Source organism: Herpailurus yagouaroundi, unplaced genomic scaffold (genome assembly GCF_014898765.1).
Source record: "Herpailurus yagouaroundi ecotype Mexico unplaced genomic scaffold, PumYag 100, whole genome shotgun sequence".
In the NCBI taxonomy this organism is placed as follows: Eukaryota; Metazoa; Chordata; class Mammalia; order Carnivora; family Felidae; genus Herpailurus; species Herpailurus yagouaroundi.
In genome coordinates this window covers 47,131,211-47,146,904 of record NW_024412391.1, presented here as the reverse complement: position 1 = coordinate 47,146,904, position 15,694 = coordinate 47,131,211, and the positions used below count along the sequence as shown (strand labels likewise).

The 15,694-nt window shown below is 34.8% G+C and overlaps 1 protein-coding gene across 3 annotated transcripts in view; it reads left to right on the top strand.

Annotated features, from left to right (window-relative positions):
- STK31 (serine/threonine kinase 31) overlaps positions 1–15,694 on the top strand; it is a 76,380-nt gene that overhangs the window by 28,673 nt on the left and 32,013 nt on the right. For all 3 annotated transcript variants that reach the window (XM_040472426.1, XM_040472427.1, XM_040472428.1), the window contains exons 10-15: positions 1,428–1,587; positions 4,603–4,725; positions 8,363–8,542; positions 10,580–10,696; positions 12,006–12,125; positions 14,709–14,840. In XM_040472426.1, coding sequence (XP_040328360.1) covers positions 1,428–1,587; positions 4,603–4,725; positions 8,363–8,542; positions 10,580–10,696; positions 12,006–12,125; positions 14,709–14,840 — 832 coding nt within the window. The remainder of the gene's footprint in view (positions 1–1,427; positions 1,588–4,602; positions 4,726–8,362; positions 8,543–10,579; positions 10,697–12,005; positions 12,126–14,708; positions 14,841–15,694) is intronic.

Below are 15,694 nucleotides of genomic sequence, written 5' to 3'. Positions count from 1 at the left end.
TTGTACACAGTTTATTTGGCTTTTCTTAGACTCCATATATGATTTATGTAGGTATTTTATATTAATAGAGAATAGCTTTATTGTTGGTTAGTGATAATTTGTCACCCTGTTCTGGAATGTGGAAAAAAATAGTTCTCAAGACAACTTAGTTCCCTTTCCAATCTACACAAAGAACTTAAATCAGTAATTCATTTTCTCATGTACTTTCAAACACTAAGAAGTTGGTGACCTGAATTAATACTGTGTGTTGGTGTTTTGTCCAGTAGAAATTTATATACTCCAGTATAAATCCATCAGTTGTCATCTGGTTTATAAGCCTTTAGGTAGTTTGAGTAATTTTGTCCTTCTAGAACCTAATCAACTTTTGATGCACTACCAAAAATTAAGTGGCTACACTGGCACAGCTGTGAGTCAGACTTAGGACCAAAATAACCCAATAATTTTAATCCATCTTTGAGGAAATAATGTGCTGTTAGAATGGTGGCAGTCTAGTAAGAAACTAGAGAAAAGAATATGGATGGTCCTCATTGGTTTTGCTAACTGGCCTGCTTCTCCAAATGTTTTTTTGTTTTTTCTTTTTTCAATTCCACAAATGCTAATCTGCTTATTAAGGTACAAGGACTATGTGGCTGTAGTCTTGGTAAGCAAGATTGGCCAAATCTAACATTTTTAAGGAAGTATTCAGAAATCTAATTGTAGACCAAAATTTAAGGTCTGTTTGATACCATTTAAAGTTCTGCAGACTTCCAAAGTTGTCCTTTATGTAAAGGTTGTTTAACAAGTTTTATTTGCTCTTTTTCTCAATCAAATATTTTTAAGTTTTTAATGTTTGTTTATTTTGAGAGAGAGAGCACATGCGTGTGAACAGAGGAGGGGGGGAGAGAGAGGGAGAGAGAGAGAATCCCAAGCAGGCTCCACGCTGTCAGCACAGAGCCTGATGTGGGGCTTGATCTCATGAACTGAACAGTGATGTCATGACCTGAGCCAGAATCAAGAGTCATATGCTTAACTGACTGAACTACCCACATGCCCCTCAATCAAATGTATGTTTAATTGTAAGTTATACCAATTATTTGTGATTTTATGTAAGGTTTTAAAAAGTACCTCTTCATGTTAATGTTGTACGTAGTTACTTTAGACCATTATTATTTAAGTGTAACTTCTTCCCACATCCATTAAAACAATTTTTTTTTTAAATGTTTATTTTTGAGAGAGAGACAGAGCATGAGCAGGGGAGGGGAGGAGAAAGAGGGAGACACAGAATCTGAAGCAGACTCTAGGCTTGGAGCCTCATCTGGGGCTCGAACTCAACCAATGGCGAGATCATGACCTGACCTGAAGTCAGATGCTTAACTGATTGAGCCGCCCAGGTGTCCCGAACTTAAAAATGTTTTGATCTTTTCCTTTTTACTTTTGTTTTTGAATAGACGTGTCAACATCAATGTTCGTTTTGGAAATGACCTTTCAGATGCTTTGCGAGTGTTAGAGGAAGAGTGCTTTACTAACCCAGCTTCTTTGACTGAATTAGAGAGAATTTGGGCAGAATACAGTCTTGCTCAGGAGAACATACAAATTTGTGAAAATGTGGTAGGTCAAGAATTTTTTTCTGTTATTGTTTTATTTATTGAACATAAGGAGATATCTTTTGAAAAAGAAGAAGGATTGTAGATACTGTAGTGCTATTTTGTATGAAATCTTTAATTTTTATAGCATCTTCATGTTAATAATTTGATATCTTTTATTGCCTTATTAAAAAAAAGTAGGATAGATAATGGTGACTGCGGATAAAGCGTCAACAAAATCTTTTCCCCTTTTGCATGAGAATTTGACCTTTGGATAATTCTCTTTCTGTTCCCTTGGTAATTTGATAAAATGATAATTCAGTCATGTTACTAGTTTAGATATATAAAACTTCCTAGTTGGTAATTTATATCTGGACTTGAGGAGCTATAAAGTACAAAGAATTGGTGGAGGCTTTTGCAACTGGGCATACCATCCTTGAGGGATCTTGGAAGCTATGCCTATAAAAGATGGTGGCTTTTGAGGGGAGTGAAGCTTGTAAGCCAGGGTGACTTTGACACTTGCTAATGTATCTTGTTTTTGGATCTGATTGGTGTGTTTTAAGCTTCAGTATTCAACTCTGCCTTACTATTAAATGCTATTAAAGCACCCCTTGTTTAGAGGTGATTATTTGTGGGTAGGGGAGGGGTATGGAGAATGGATTATTTCCTATGAATTCTTTATTAGCATAGGTACAAGTATATTTATTTCCTCTCACAGTTTTCTTTAGTTTATCATATTGAGCTGAACAGAACCCCTTGTTTTTCATGTAAAGATAATTCACCACAGTCATAGCTTTCCAAAGTACCTGTAAGCTCTATACTTGTGTTTGGAGTTGCCCTGTTGTAAGTATTGGTGATTTCTGCCTCTGGGGATTGTACTCTGAAAGTCGTCTTCCCAGTTCATACCTGGGCTGCGCAGTTGGCAACCTAGCTGGCTCTCAGTTGAGAAGTGAACAGAATTACTAGGCCTTTGGAAATGTCGGGGATGTTTAATTTGGAGAAGCGATTATATTTGTGTCATTTTACATATTTGACCCTAACTGATTAATTCTGATGATAGAAGAAAAAAAAGTGACAGAAGCAAGAAGTTTTGAATCTCTATGAAACACGGGTAATGTTAATAGGTACTTTATAAACTTTTTCTTACACTTACTTTTGAAAGGACATTTTTGCTCTTATTTATAAATGAGGAAATTGAGGCCCACGTAGCTTAAGGAAATTGCTGAAGATTACTTAGCTCTAAGTGTTAATATGGAATTTCAACCCAGGTATGTCTGACTGCAGAGTATATTTATTCTCTCCCCATTTAAACTGTACCATCAGTATTAAAATATTTCATAATGTATTTTCATGTAATAAGATGAATAACTGTTTTTTAACTTTTGTTTTTCTGGTTTGAGCATAGGACAGTGATTCAAGACAGAAAGGAAGAGGGCTTAATGTAGCTCCAGGACTTAGTATTTTAGTAGAACAAATGTGATTTTTTTTTTTTAAAGTGATATTTGTTTCTACTTATTGCTAATATTTTCAGGACTTACTTTTAGGCTTCATTGCCCTAAAGCTCATTTGATAGGCCGAAGAGTGGATTATTGGATAAATACAGTCATAACTGCCACTCAAAGTTGCCATTTTATTTCCCTTATTGAACTTAATTTGGGTCTTAGTATTGTTATTTTCATTTATGTATTTGTATTTTTGATGAAGAGATTCTTTTCTTTAGTCTATAAAGCTATAAAATGGTCTGGGTGGACACAAAAATATTCTAAAATTCAAGCTTTAAAATTTTTTTTTTTTCAACGTTTATTTATTTTTGCGACAGAGAGAGACAGAGCATGAATGGGGGAGGGGCAGAGAGAGAGGGAGACACAGAATCGGAAACAGGCTCCAGGCTCCGAGCCATCAGCCCAGAGCCTGACGCGGGGCTCGAACTCACGTACGGCAAGATCGTGACCTGGCTGAAGTCGGACGCTTAACCGACTGCGCCACCCAGGCGCCCCTAAAATTTTTTTTTAATGTTTATTTATTTTTGAGAGAGAGAAAGAGAACACAGCACGAGTGGGGGAGGGGCAGAGAGAGAGGGAGACACAGATCTGAAGCAGGCTCCAGGTTCTGAGCTGTCAGCACAGAGACCAATATGGGGTTTGAACCCATGAACCATGAGATCATGACCTGAGCCAAAGTCAGATGCTTAACTGACCAAACCACCCAGGCACCCCTAAAACTAAAGCTTTTAAGTGTTCATGCCAGATATTGTTACAAGTAGCAAAGATACAGATTTGTTTAAGACATGATCTTCTCTATCCTTCTTGGGTATGGGATAGATATACAAATAGTTTCAATATAGTTTGATAAGTACTATAATAGAAATCATGTATGGGGTTCTTGGATATCTCTATATACCTAGGCAAATTGGAGGTTTTACTATGGTGGAGATTAACTGAATCTTGAAGGATAAGTAGATGAAGGAATTGAGGGTGGAATGGGAGTAGGAGGGAGGTAGTATGTAATTAATAATAGAACTTGTATAATTTTCTTAAGAAAAACAAAAATTTCATTGTTGCACAAATAACAGGAGAAATTAGGATTGTTAAATATCTTATTTCTAATTAAGGGAAAGAACTCTGTCAGTTTGGTGATCTCAGGAGAGATATATTTGTCTTTTTTTGTTTGTTTTTGAGAGATTTGTCTTAAAGGCTACTGTGTTTGAAGAATGTAATGTTAAATTTTTTAAAATTAATTTATTTTGAGAGAGACAGAGACAGTGCAAGTAAGGATGGGCAGAGAGGGAGACAGAATCCCAAGCAGGCTCTGCATTGTCAGTGCAGAGTGCAACCTGGGGCTTGAACTCATGAAACTGTGAGATCATGATCTGAGCCAAAACCAAGAGTGAGATGCTTAATCGACTGAGCCATCCAGGCGCTCCTATAATGTTAAATTTTATTCACTTTAAGAGATCATTTTTTTTTAATATAGGTCAGTATGTAAAAAAAAAAAAAACCTGATGTATTAATGACGGTTATTCTTTGTTTTCTTTTTCCAGAATGAAGTGAGTATTTTGATTGCCAAAAGAAATGAAGTGCAACAGAAGCTGAACATGGCAGTAGAAGTTTTTATTCTGGAAGTAGATGAGTTACCTCTTAATAAACGCTTGAAAACATTGCAGGTTAGAATTCAAAAATATATTATGTATACATTAAAATACGTTTATCATTTGAGAGGTGAAATGAGCCGAGAGACCTCAGATAGTACTGATGGCTGCTAAATTTTCTCTTGTCTTCTTTGATGAATTCTGATTTTTTTAATAGAATTAAAATTTTATATTTATCTATTTAATATTTATATATATGTGCGTGTGTCTATCTTGCAAATAAGGTAAAATGGTCAGACACATCATGCTTGCTAGAGCAGCATTCACTGGGAAAGCTCATAGAGACAGAAGCAGTAGCAGGCATGTGAATCCCTGTTTTTAGCAGAAAATCTGGTAGGGTCACGTCAAGAGTTACAAGAGTCCTGATCCTTGAGTTTTAGGGCTTTTAAGATCCAGGATTAGGAGCTAGAGTATAATAGCTATAGGATGTTATGGAACTTTGTCTTCAGCCCTTTCCCTCCATCCTAGCAATGACTTTAATTTGGAGTGAATGGGCATGACAGTATTATCATTCTACCTATTAACATAATTTTTCTTCTCACTTACTCAGATCTTTTTTTTTTTTTTATTGTCTCCTTTAATGATGTTTAAAATTTTTCTCTGAAAGTCCTCAGCATTTCTTCATTTAACTCCAGGATGTTTATTTATTTATTAAAAAAAATTTTTTTAATGCTTATTGGTTTTTGAGAGAGACAGAGAGAGAGAGGCAGAGAGAGAGAGGGAGACACAGAATCTGAAGCAAGCTCCAGGCTCCAAGCTGTCAGCACAGAGCCTGACACTGGGTTCAAACCCACGAACCATGAGATTGTGACCTGAGCCAGACTCAAATGCTTAGCCAACTGAGCCACCCAGATGCCCTTAAACTTGCTTTTCTTTTTAACCACTATATAACTTTGTTTTTCCCTTGTGGTGTTAAAATATTGTTTCCTTTAAAAATTCCTATTCCACCTGTTTTTTTGGTTAATAATTGCTTTGTAGATCTTTCCTTTTTCCCATCCTTTGTTTTAAATTAAATGTCTTTCTTAGACAACATGCTAATGGCTCATTTTTTTTTTTTTTTTGAAGTTTACTGATTTTGAGAGAGAGAGAGAGCGCGCTTGAGCCGGGGAGGGGCAGAGAAAGAGGGAGAGAGAGAGAATCCCAAGCAGGCTGCACACTGTTAGTTGCAGAGCCTGATGTGGGGCTCAAACTCATGAGCTGTGTCATGACCTGAGCTGAAATCAAAGGTCGGAGGCTTAACTGACTAAGCCACGTAGGTGCCCCAATTAATGGATCATTTTTTAAAAGAATCTAATGTATAAAATTATCTTTTGATGGGTAACTTGATTTATGTATTTGTAATTACTGTTTTAATAGAACTTATTTCTGTAATTATTTTGTATTTTTATCATGGATTCTTTTTTTTCCTTCCTTTTCTACCTTCTCCCCCTATATCTTAGAACATTCTCACTTGCCTGTGGTGTGTCTTCCTCCTCTGAATTTCCCTTTCCCAGATCGGGTAACCGAACAACCACAGTTGTTTAGGATTTTAGGCACAGAGTGTTAGGGGTATTGTATAGGATAACTCAGATAAAAAACTTTAGAGTTATCGCCTCATTCTTGTTTTATAAATTGTTGGTATCTTTTGATTTTTCTCTGTGTATGAAAGTATTTTCTCTAAGAGTGCTTTCAAAGATGTCTTTGTGTGGTTGATTTTTGTGAGGTATTAAATGTCTCAGGATATCTTATTTAAACACTAAAATAATTGCTTACATTTAAGCACTTTAAACATTTGTTTAGTTGGCTATAAAATATTAGGTCCAAAGCCCATTTTTCCTTCAAGCTTTTGACAACAGTAATCCGTTGTTTTCTTATTTCCATTGTTGTTGCTATCAGTCTGCCTTTTGTTCTGTGACCTTTTCCCTCACTGGAAACTTTAACATTTGCCCTTGACTTTGTTCCTTAAATTGCACTAAACATATTTAAGTTTAGATTTAATCTGAGTCAGTTTAGTCTGAGGTTTTATATCTTTCTTTAACTCTAGGAAATATTTGATAAATATTTGATAACTATTCCTCCTTTCCCCCCATTTACTTTTTCTCATTCTGAGACTTCTGTTAAATGGAGATCTAACAGAATGTTCTCTACATATTTTAATTGTTAATCCATTTTTTTCTGTTTTTTATTTATTTATTTATTTTTTTTATCCTTTTCTGTTTCTTTTTGGAGGTATCTGAGGAATCCTTGACTTAACCATCTAGGTCATTAATTGGTTCTCGAGCTGTATCCTTTTTGCAGCTTAGCCAACCCATTGTGTTATTTATTTCAAAGATTATTTTTTTATTCTTAACTTCAGTTGGTTTTTGTTTGTAAATAATTGGTTTCGCTTTGTATTTTCAATATTTCTTTTTGTTGAGAGTATTTGTTATGCTTGTTTTGAGTTCGTGACTTTCCTTTTTATAAGATGACTTAATTTGTTATATTTCTTTCAGAGTTCTTGTTTTATTCACACATTTCACCCTCCTCTGAACCTCCCTTCAAAGATCTTATATTCCCTTTGAAAACTATAAGCTGTCTTAGTTTTGTGCTGTTTTGTAGGTATGGGATAGGGTGGTAGAGGGGTCCTAGGAAGGGGTGAAAGTTTGGACCATAACTTAAAAGACTTCGGGTGGTTTAGGGAATAGGATGGGATAGTTTGTCAGAGCTTCTAAGGTTACAATCTGGGTTCAGATACTTCCTGTTGGCTTTTCTTGTAGAGGATCTTACTGTTCAGTGGACCTCCTAGTCCCTCTGCCTCAGCCACTAACTACTGTTTTCCAGGGCTACTACCCTTGGGTGTAAATGCTACCAGGTATTCATGGGAAAAGAGAAGAAAAGTGTTTAGGAGTGGGCAACTTTTCTGTACTGGTTATCAGTTTTTGCCTCATCTAGGTTCCTATACTGTACTTGTATAAACCCGTTGCTTCTTGCTTTGTACTTCTGCTTTCCGGTGTGAGAGAGAAGGGCATATGAAGAAGGTTTTCTTTTCCTACATGCTATTTTCTGTTGCAGTGCAGACTTTTTCCCACTTTGCAGTGATTATATTCATTATTTGCTAAGCTCCAACTGTCTTCTGTCTTTCCAAAGGTTTCTTAAGAGTTTTGTGATAAAAATTTCTGGGACCTTTTAAGTTTTCCTCTTGCTTCAGTGACATTTCTAATTAAAAAAAATTTTTTTTTTTAAAAATTGAAGAGAGAGAAAGAAACAGAGCATGAGTGGGGAAAGGGGCAGAGGGAGAGAGAGAGAAAATCCCAAGCAGGCTCCACACAAGAGTTGGATGCTCAACTAACTGAGTCACCCAGGTGCCCCTCAGCAACATTTTTAGAGTTTGATTCCTAGAGAGAGCAACTAGGCTCTAAGGTCTCATCTAGTTCTTTTAAAAATGCTTTTTAAGTACATGTATATGTTCAGTGTCTTCCTTAATAGAATTGTCTAACTTACACTATTATAGTCCAAGTAAATCACCTTCTACGTAGTTTTATGCTTTCATACCTAACTTTTCTAAGTTTTATTTATAAGATTCTCAAGGATAGGGATTCAACATACTACTTTTATGTCTCATAGATTATAATATAGTGTTTGAATCCTAATATGAAGTTACTAAACTTTAATAAACAGAAATATCTTTCTGTAGGATTTGTCAACCTCTTTAGAGGCAGTATATGGAAAGGCCAAAGAAGGGGTGAACTCTGAAGAAATACTTAAGAAATTTTATGACTGGAAGTGTGGTAAAAGAGAGGAGTTCACCAGTGTTAGAAGTGAAACAGAGGTTTCTCTACAATGTCTTGTGGGATGGTTCCAGAGCACTGTGAAGGTAATAAGAGCTCCTGCCCAGTGGTGGTGTTGGTGTTGCAGCATAAGCCAGGGAATGTGGGCTTTTTAGGAATAATTTCTCAAATACAATTTACTACTTTTCTGAGGGAAAAAGGAGGAAAGGGATTGAGGAGAACAGGGCTGGGGTGAAGGAGTGAGGGACCTACATATTTCTATTCTCTAGCAGTATATATGAAAACAGCTTCAGTAAGCTGTTGTGGGTATAAGACAGTATTATTGGAATTATTACAAGTTGTAGTGTATATTCTATAGCTGTAGTGTAACTGTATATACATGTGTTTTAGAGGGTAGTAGAGCTTTCTCTTCGTTTAGTTTCCTTTTTAGCAAGACGTGTTTTAACATTAGTTGACTGACTAGTCATGCTTAAAATATGTGAATTGTTTGGCAGTGTTTAAATCTTTTCCGTTCTAGAGATCTTAAATATCTTAAAGATATCTGAAATAAGTGAAGAACACTAGTCTTAGTTGATACTAGATATTAGAAAAGGTGTTTTGTGTATCATTCTTTTTAGTTCTTATTTATTACTGTAAAAACACCATGTAATTTTCTAAAAGCTATGGGGGCATATGGTTTTGTATAATGAACTCAGAAACCTAGTTAAATTTTCAGCCACATTTTGATACTGATTCTCTGTTTTTTCTGTTCTTCTGTCTGCTTTACAACCTTCTCAGCAAGGGCAGGGATATCCGTGGTGGCATTTATCTATGTAAATGATTTACAAACATGCATTTCTAGCTTTGTTTTGGAAAAAAAAGTCTTTAATCTCCAGCTACTTCCAGAACTCTTCATTTTTGGCACTTCTTAATAGATATATTAGTATAACTAAGTTATTTCTTTATCTTCTTATATTATTGATCAGAATTGTGTCTCTGCTTAGGTTAACTCTCACCCTTTCCTTTCATTTCCATATCCCAAATCCATATCTCCATAATCACATATCTGAATCTCTGAAATCAAAGTGACTAGTTATGACCTTTATATTCTATAATTTGGGCCCTTGATTTTATTCTGTTTAACACTTTATTTTAGTAAAGTCTATTTCCTGATAGAAAATACCTTTGTTTATGAGATGGAAGTCATCTGGGTTTAATCTTTAATTTTTAATCTCCAGATTGCTAAATACTTAGCAGGTCACCACCAAATAGCAGGTATAATTAAAGGCCTTTTTTATTTGAAAGGCCTGACATTGTCTGCTTACTGTTTATCAGCTTTTAACTTTTCACCTGAGCACTTAAGGTTCCTACCAGTTTTTTGTTTTTTGTTTTAGATAGTGTGAAAGCATGTGTGTGCATGCGTGTGTGTACATGCAGTTGGGGGAGGGGCAGAGGAAGCGAGAATCTTAAGCAGGCTCCACCCTCAGCATGGAGCCTGATGGGCTCCATCTCATGAGATGGACTGTAGATCATGACCTGAGCTGAAATTGAGAGTTGGTCACTTAACTGACTGAGCCACCCAGGTACCCCAAGATTCCTACCAGCTTTTAGTCAGACTGCTTCTTTTACTTTCCCCCCTCCCCCCAAATCTTGGTCTTATTTCTGTTTGTTTGTTTTTTTTTCATACTTTTCCTCTGTATTGTCCTCTTCTGTCTCTTAACCACAGATTATGTTAAAAAAATCTGTATTTAGTGTGTGATATGTGTGTACTTTTTTTTTTAATGTCTATTTATTTTGAGAGTGAGAATGTGCATGTGAGCAGGGGAGGGGCAGAGACACAGGGAGAGAGAGAATCCCAAGCAGTCTGCACAGCCCATCGTGGGGGCTCAGTCTCACGAACTGTGAGATCATGACCTGACCCAAAATCAAGAGTTAGATGCTTAACTGACTGAGCCACCCTGGTGCCCCTTACCTTTTCTTCTTTGATGTGTAAGTTTTGTGAGGGTAGTTTATCTTTCTTGTGTATCCTTATTTCCGCCACATTGCCCAGTGCATAGGCTAATGCTCTGTTCTAGGTATAAGGACACAATACTAATTGAAATAATTAAATGAGATATTTCATGTTTTAATTTTTTGCAAATGAGGCTTTCGATCTCTCTGTGGAAGAACCACTAACTTCTGAAGACACAATTGGTGTTATTGATGAAATCCTAGAGAAGACTGAGTCAAGTGTCTGCAAAGAGCTGGAGCTCTCTCTGATTGTGAGTAATGTTAGTCTTTATTATTGCTTCCTTTGAAGCAATATAGTTTCTCTTGCTATTTAGAAAGTATGAAGACTGATCTTAGTTTTCTTCTTATAGACCTATTTAAAATAGTAACACTGTCAAGTTCTTTTCTTTTTTTTTTTAACCCTGTCAAGTTCTAATCCAAGTTCTAGTCCAAGAACAATGCAAACTCTTATTCTACCACAGAGTAATATTTTCATTTAATAGGACTTTTCACATTAAAAATAAAGCCTAATGTTTAATTCTAGGAAAACTCCTAGGAAATTAATTCTAGGAAAAATTCTAGGAAAATTTTTCTTAGTCTGAGTGTATCAGCTTTCTGTGTCATTTGATTCTTGGATTTATCATACTCAAAGAGAAAGACTCTTTAGAATTTGTGAAAAATTGAAATAAAATCTGGGAGAGCTTTCGAAGTATATACACAAGACTGATTAGTATCTTCCTTTAGGTACTGTGTATGTTCTCTATTGCTGTGCCAAGTTAGAAATTAGTATAACTCCTTATGTTATTATTGCTTACTGGGACTCCTTCCCAGTTTTTCAGGCTGCTTACAAAAGTTTCATTGGTTATGTTGTTCATTTTACTTATTTCTTTTTTACCTCTTGCAACCTTATTCAGATTAGCGTTAAAAAATACATCTATGTTACTGTATTTCCCTATTTTCAAATAGTCTGTATTTAGAAGGTTTAGTCAAACTTTACTTTTATTATTTTATTATTTTATTGTTGAAGTATGATTAATATATAGCATTATATTAGTTTTAGGTGTACAACATAGTAATTTGACAATTCTCTACATCACACAGTGCTCACCAGGATAAGCTTAGTCACTGTATGTTTATTCTGTAACATTATTGCAGTATTATTGACTATGTTTTCTGTGCTGTACTTTTCATCTCCATGACATATTTATTTTATAACTGGAAGTTCTTACTTCTTTGTCAGACTTGATTTTAGAAGTGTTTAATAGATGATTTCTAAAAATAATTTAAAGTGTCGAAGTTCTGTTTAGTTCCTACATTTAATGGAGTGGTATCCCTGATTTCCTTTAATACTACTCTAGAAAGGTATAGGAATAATAGTGTAATGGGAGCAAAATTTCCTATATGAACATCTTTGACATCAGTCTCTCTTTTGCTTAGAAAAAGATACATGTTTAAGAAATACTTTGAAATAGAAATTTCTTAAAGGCAACATTTTAAAGTTTATTCATTGTTATTGTAGGTTTAAATTATTTTGGATACTCTTTTGTCATTAATTCCATATGTATGATTTATTTCACTTAGGAGCAAGGTGATGTAGACAAGGAGATCATTTTAAATACATATAGTCAAGTACTACAAAAGATCCGTTTAGAGGAAAGGCTTATCGCTACAGTACAATCCAAGTACAAGGACAGTATTGAGGTTGGATTATGCTTTATTTTTTTGGTCTTATATATTGATGCTTTGAATTTTTTAGGACTTAAGTTTTTTTTCAAATAGTTTAATATCCAGTGTGTAGGTAATTATTTATTATTGCTAGGAAAACAGTGTAGCCATTGTTAGCTGATTTGTAATTAAATTCATCCTACAGTGGAAACAACAATTTAGTTGATAAAAAATGTTGAATTTTTTGATTGTTATAAATCTTTGATTTCCTTGTATTCTTTAAAACCTAACCTTTACCACATCTTCTTTATTAATTCGTTAGTTGTTGGACATTTGGGTTCTTTCCATAATTTGCCTATTGTTGATAATGCCACTGTAAACATCAGGGTACATGTGCCCCTTTGAATCCCTATTTTTCTATCCTTTGTGTAAATACCTAGTAGTGCAATTGCTGGGTAAAGATGTGGGGGGTGTATATATGCATAGACACACAATGGAATATTAGTCATCAAAAATAATGAAATTTTGCCATTTGCAATGACATGGATGTGTGGATGGAGCTACAGTGTATTATGCTAAGTGAAATAAGTCAGAGAAAGACAAATACCATACGATTTCACTCATGTGGAATTTAAGAAACAAAACAGATGAACGTAGGGGAAAGGAAGAAAAAAGAAGAGAGGGAGACAAACCCATAAGAGACTCTTAACTATGGAGAGCAAATTGAGGATTGCTGGAGAGGAGGTGGATGGGTGATGCGCTAAATGGGTGATGGGTATTGGGAGAGCACTTACTGTGATGAGCCCTGAGTGTTCTATATAAGTGATAAATCACTAAATTCTATTTCTGAAACTAATATTGCAACTCTGTGTTAACTAAGTAGAATTAAAATAAAAACTTGAAATTTTTAAAAGCAAAAAAGAAATCTGTGAGTCAGGATCTGTGAAGATCCCAATTTGGTAAATCAAAAAACAAAACCAAAACCAAAAAACCTTATAGTTAGAATGATACTTTTGAGGTTTAAATCTGTATCATTGGGGTTTAACATTTCCCTGGTGATGGGTATCCAGAACATGGATAATGTTACTTGTGGTAATGTTACTTATGTTTAAACTTAGTGTGGTTTCATCTGTGGGACTAAATTAGAGGTGGTATGTAATATTCAACTAAACTTGATGAGTCCTTGCTCTATTCTAAATGTCTGTGTAGAATAAATAATCAAGAATAAAAAAATAAATTAAGTATAATGGAGACAAAACAAAAAAACACGTTATCTTTATGCCTATACAAGTTTACAGTAGAAAATTTGCTAAAAACAGAAAGATAAGGAGAAGTAAAAATATCAATTATAATCCCCTTGCCTAATGATCAGTGCCAGTTTCAGAGTATTTTCTTTTTGGATGGTGACTTACACACACACACTGAGATATATATGTGTGTGTGTGTGTGTGTGTGTGTGTGTGTATATATATATATATATATATATGTATGTCTCGTGCATTGATTGCACTGTGTTGTAAGTTGTTTTGAAGATGTTTCTTCATTTAATGGTGTATTATGAATATTGCCTATGTGATTAATGATTCTTCTATACTGTCATTTTGAGCAACTATAACATCATCATTTGCATAGATGTATAACATGATTTAACCTTTCATCTGTGTTAGATGTTCAGGTTACTTCTAACTTTTTTTAACCATGAATAACACTGTACATACTCTTTTGCATAATTTTGTGTGTTTTTAAGATAGATTCCCAAAAATTGTTAATTACTAAGTCAAAAGGAGTGAACATTTGTCTTTAGAGCTTATTATGAGAGAGGGAGAGAGAGGGAGAGGGAGGGACGGAGAGAGGGAAAAAGAAAGAATCCCAAGCAGGCTCTGTGCTGTCAAGGAGCCTGATGTGAGGCTGTATCTCACGAAATCGAAGATCATGACCTCAGCTGAAATCAAGAGCGTACACTTAGTCTACTAAGCCACCCAGGTGTCCCAAAAGGAATGAACACTCTTAAAACTTGATACATACTGGGGCGCCTGGGTGGCTCAGTCGGTCAAGTGTCTGACTTGGGCTCAGGTCATGATCTCATGATCCGTGAGTTCAAGCCCCACGTTGGGCTGTGTGCTGACAGCTCAGAGCCTGGAGCCCGTTTCAGATTCTGTGTCTCCCTCTCTCTCTGCCCCTCCCCTGTTCATGCTCTGTCTTTCTCTGTCTCAAAAATAAATAAACGTTAAAAAAAATTAAAAAATAAAAAAGAAAAACTTGATACATATTGTCAAACTACTTTGGGGAAAGGTAATTTCAGTTTACATCCTCACTAGAAATCCCAGTTTGCATCATCTCTAGCAAAATGTGTCTCATTGTGGGTCTCAGCTTGAAATATTTCTTTGCCCTTTGCTACTTTGATTGCTGGGACTGATATTCTTCTGAAAAGAAATGTGGTAGCTAAGAAATCAGTTAGTAGAATTGTATTGTTGAAAATTGTAGAATTTCTTATTTCATTCTGAACTCAGTTCAATACTAGTTGAATTTTAATAGAAATATAATAAATGGTCAGTAAGTGACTTCAATAAATATTGTTGTCTGTGTTTTGAAAATGCAATAACTTTTTTTCTTACTTAGTTTAAGAGGCAGATTATCGAATATTTAAATAAAAGCCCCAATGTGGATCACTTGCTGTCCATTAAAAAGACACTGAAAAATTTAAAAGCTCGACTGAGATGGAAATTGGTTGAAAAGAATAATTTGGAAGAAGTAAGGAAACTCTTGGTTCTTGCTGAATTCTGTGTGTACCTCATTTTATTCTGCTTCGTCAAAGTAATGTGTAAATACATTCTTTAAAATAGGAGAACCATTATTTACATTTTGTTTTATATATTTCATGTTTTTTCTTTGTATGTAAGTAAAATTATTACATTAATAGGGTAAACATTTTACCATGTCATTAAATGTTCTTAAGAAACATTTTATATTGCTGCCTTGGTTTTTAGTAACTGTAAATCCTTGAGAATAATTTAAAAATTCTTTTGGTTTAGACTGTTACAATACCTGTTATAATATACACCTATTAAGGCAAGGTACTCCTCTAAAGGTAGAATTTTGTCCTAAAGTATTTTTAAGACCATGATGTTTTTTGTTAGCTCTCTTTTTAATGGCTGGACAAACTATTTCTTGTGAATATACTAAGTTGTTTTCATATGATAATAGAACTGGAAGAATTAAGACACTCTAATCTGGACTAACCTTCTGCTTTAGGTTTGAAATTGAGTAAATTTGTAATTCCTTGGGTTCCCTTGAGGATTTGATTTACAGACAAAAGGAATCCTCATTATATCTTAATCCAACTTGAACTGTCTCTCTTCCTCTTTGGAGCACTTAATTGGGCTTGAAGTGAAACTAATTTAATGGTTTAAAGATTTTTCTAGCTTCTTATTCTATTTTGGGCTGTGGGGAATGGGGTCTTTCTTAGTTGAAATTTTTTAACTTTTGGAGAAATACAATGTTGAAAACATACGTACTTTTTAAGGTGGCTAATTTATTATTGGAGTTTTGTGGAGTCTTTGTGAGTCCTACATTGTCTTTCCTTTAATAGACATACCATACATTTA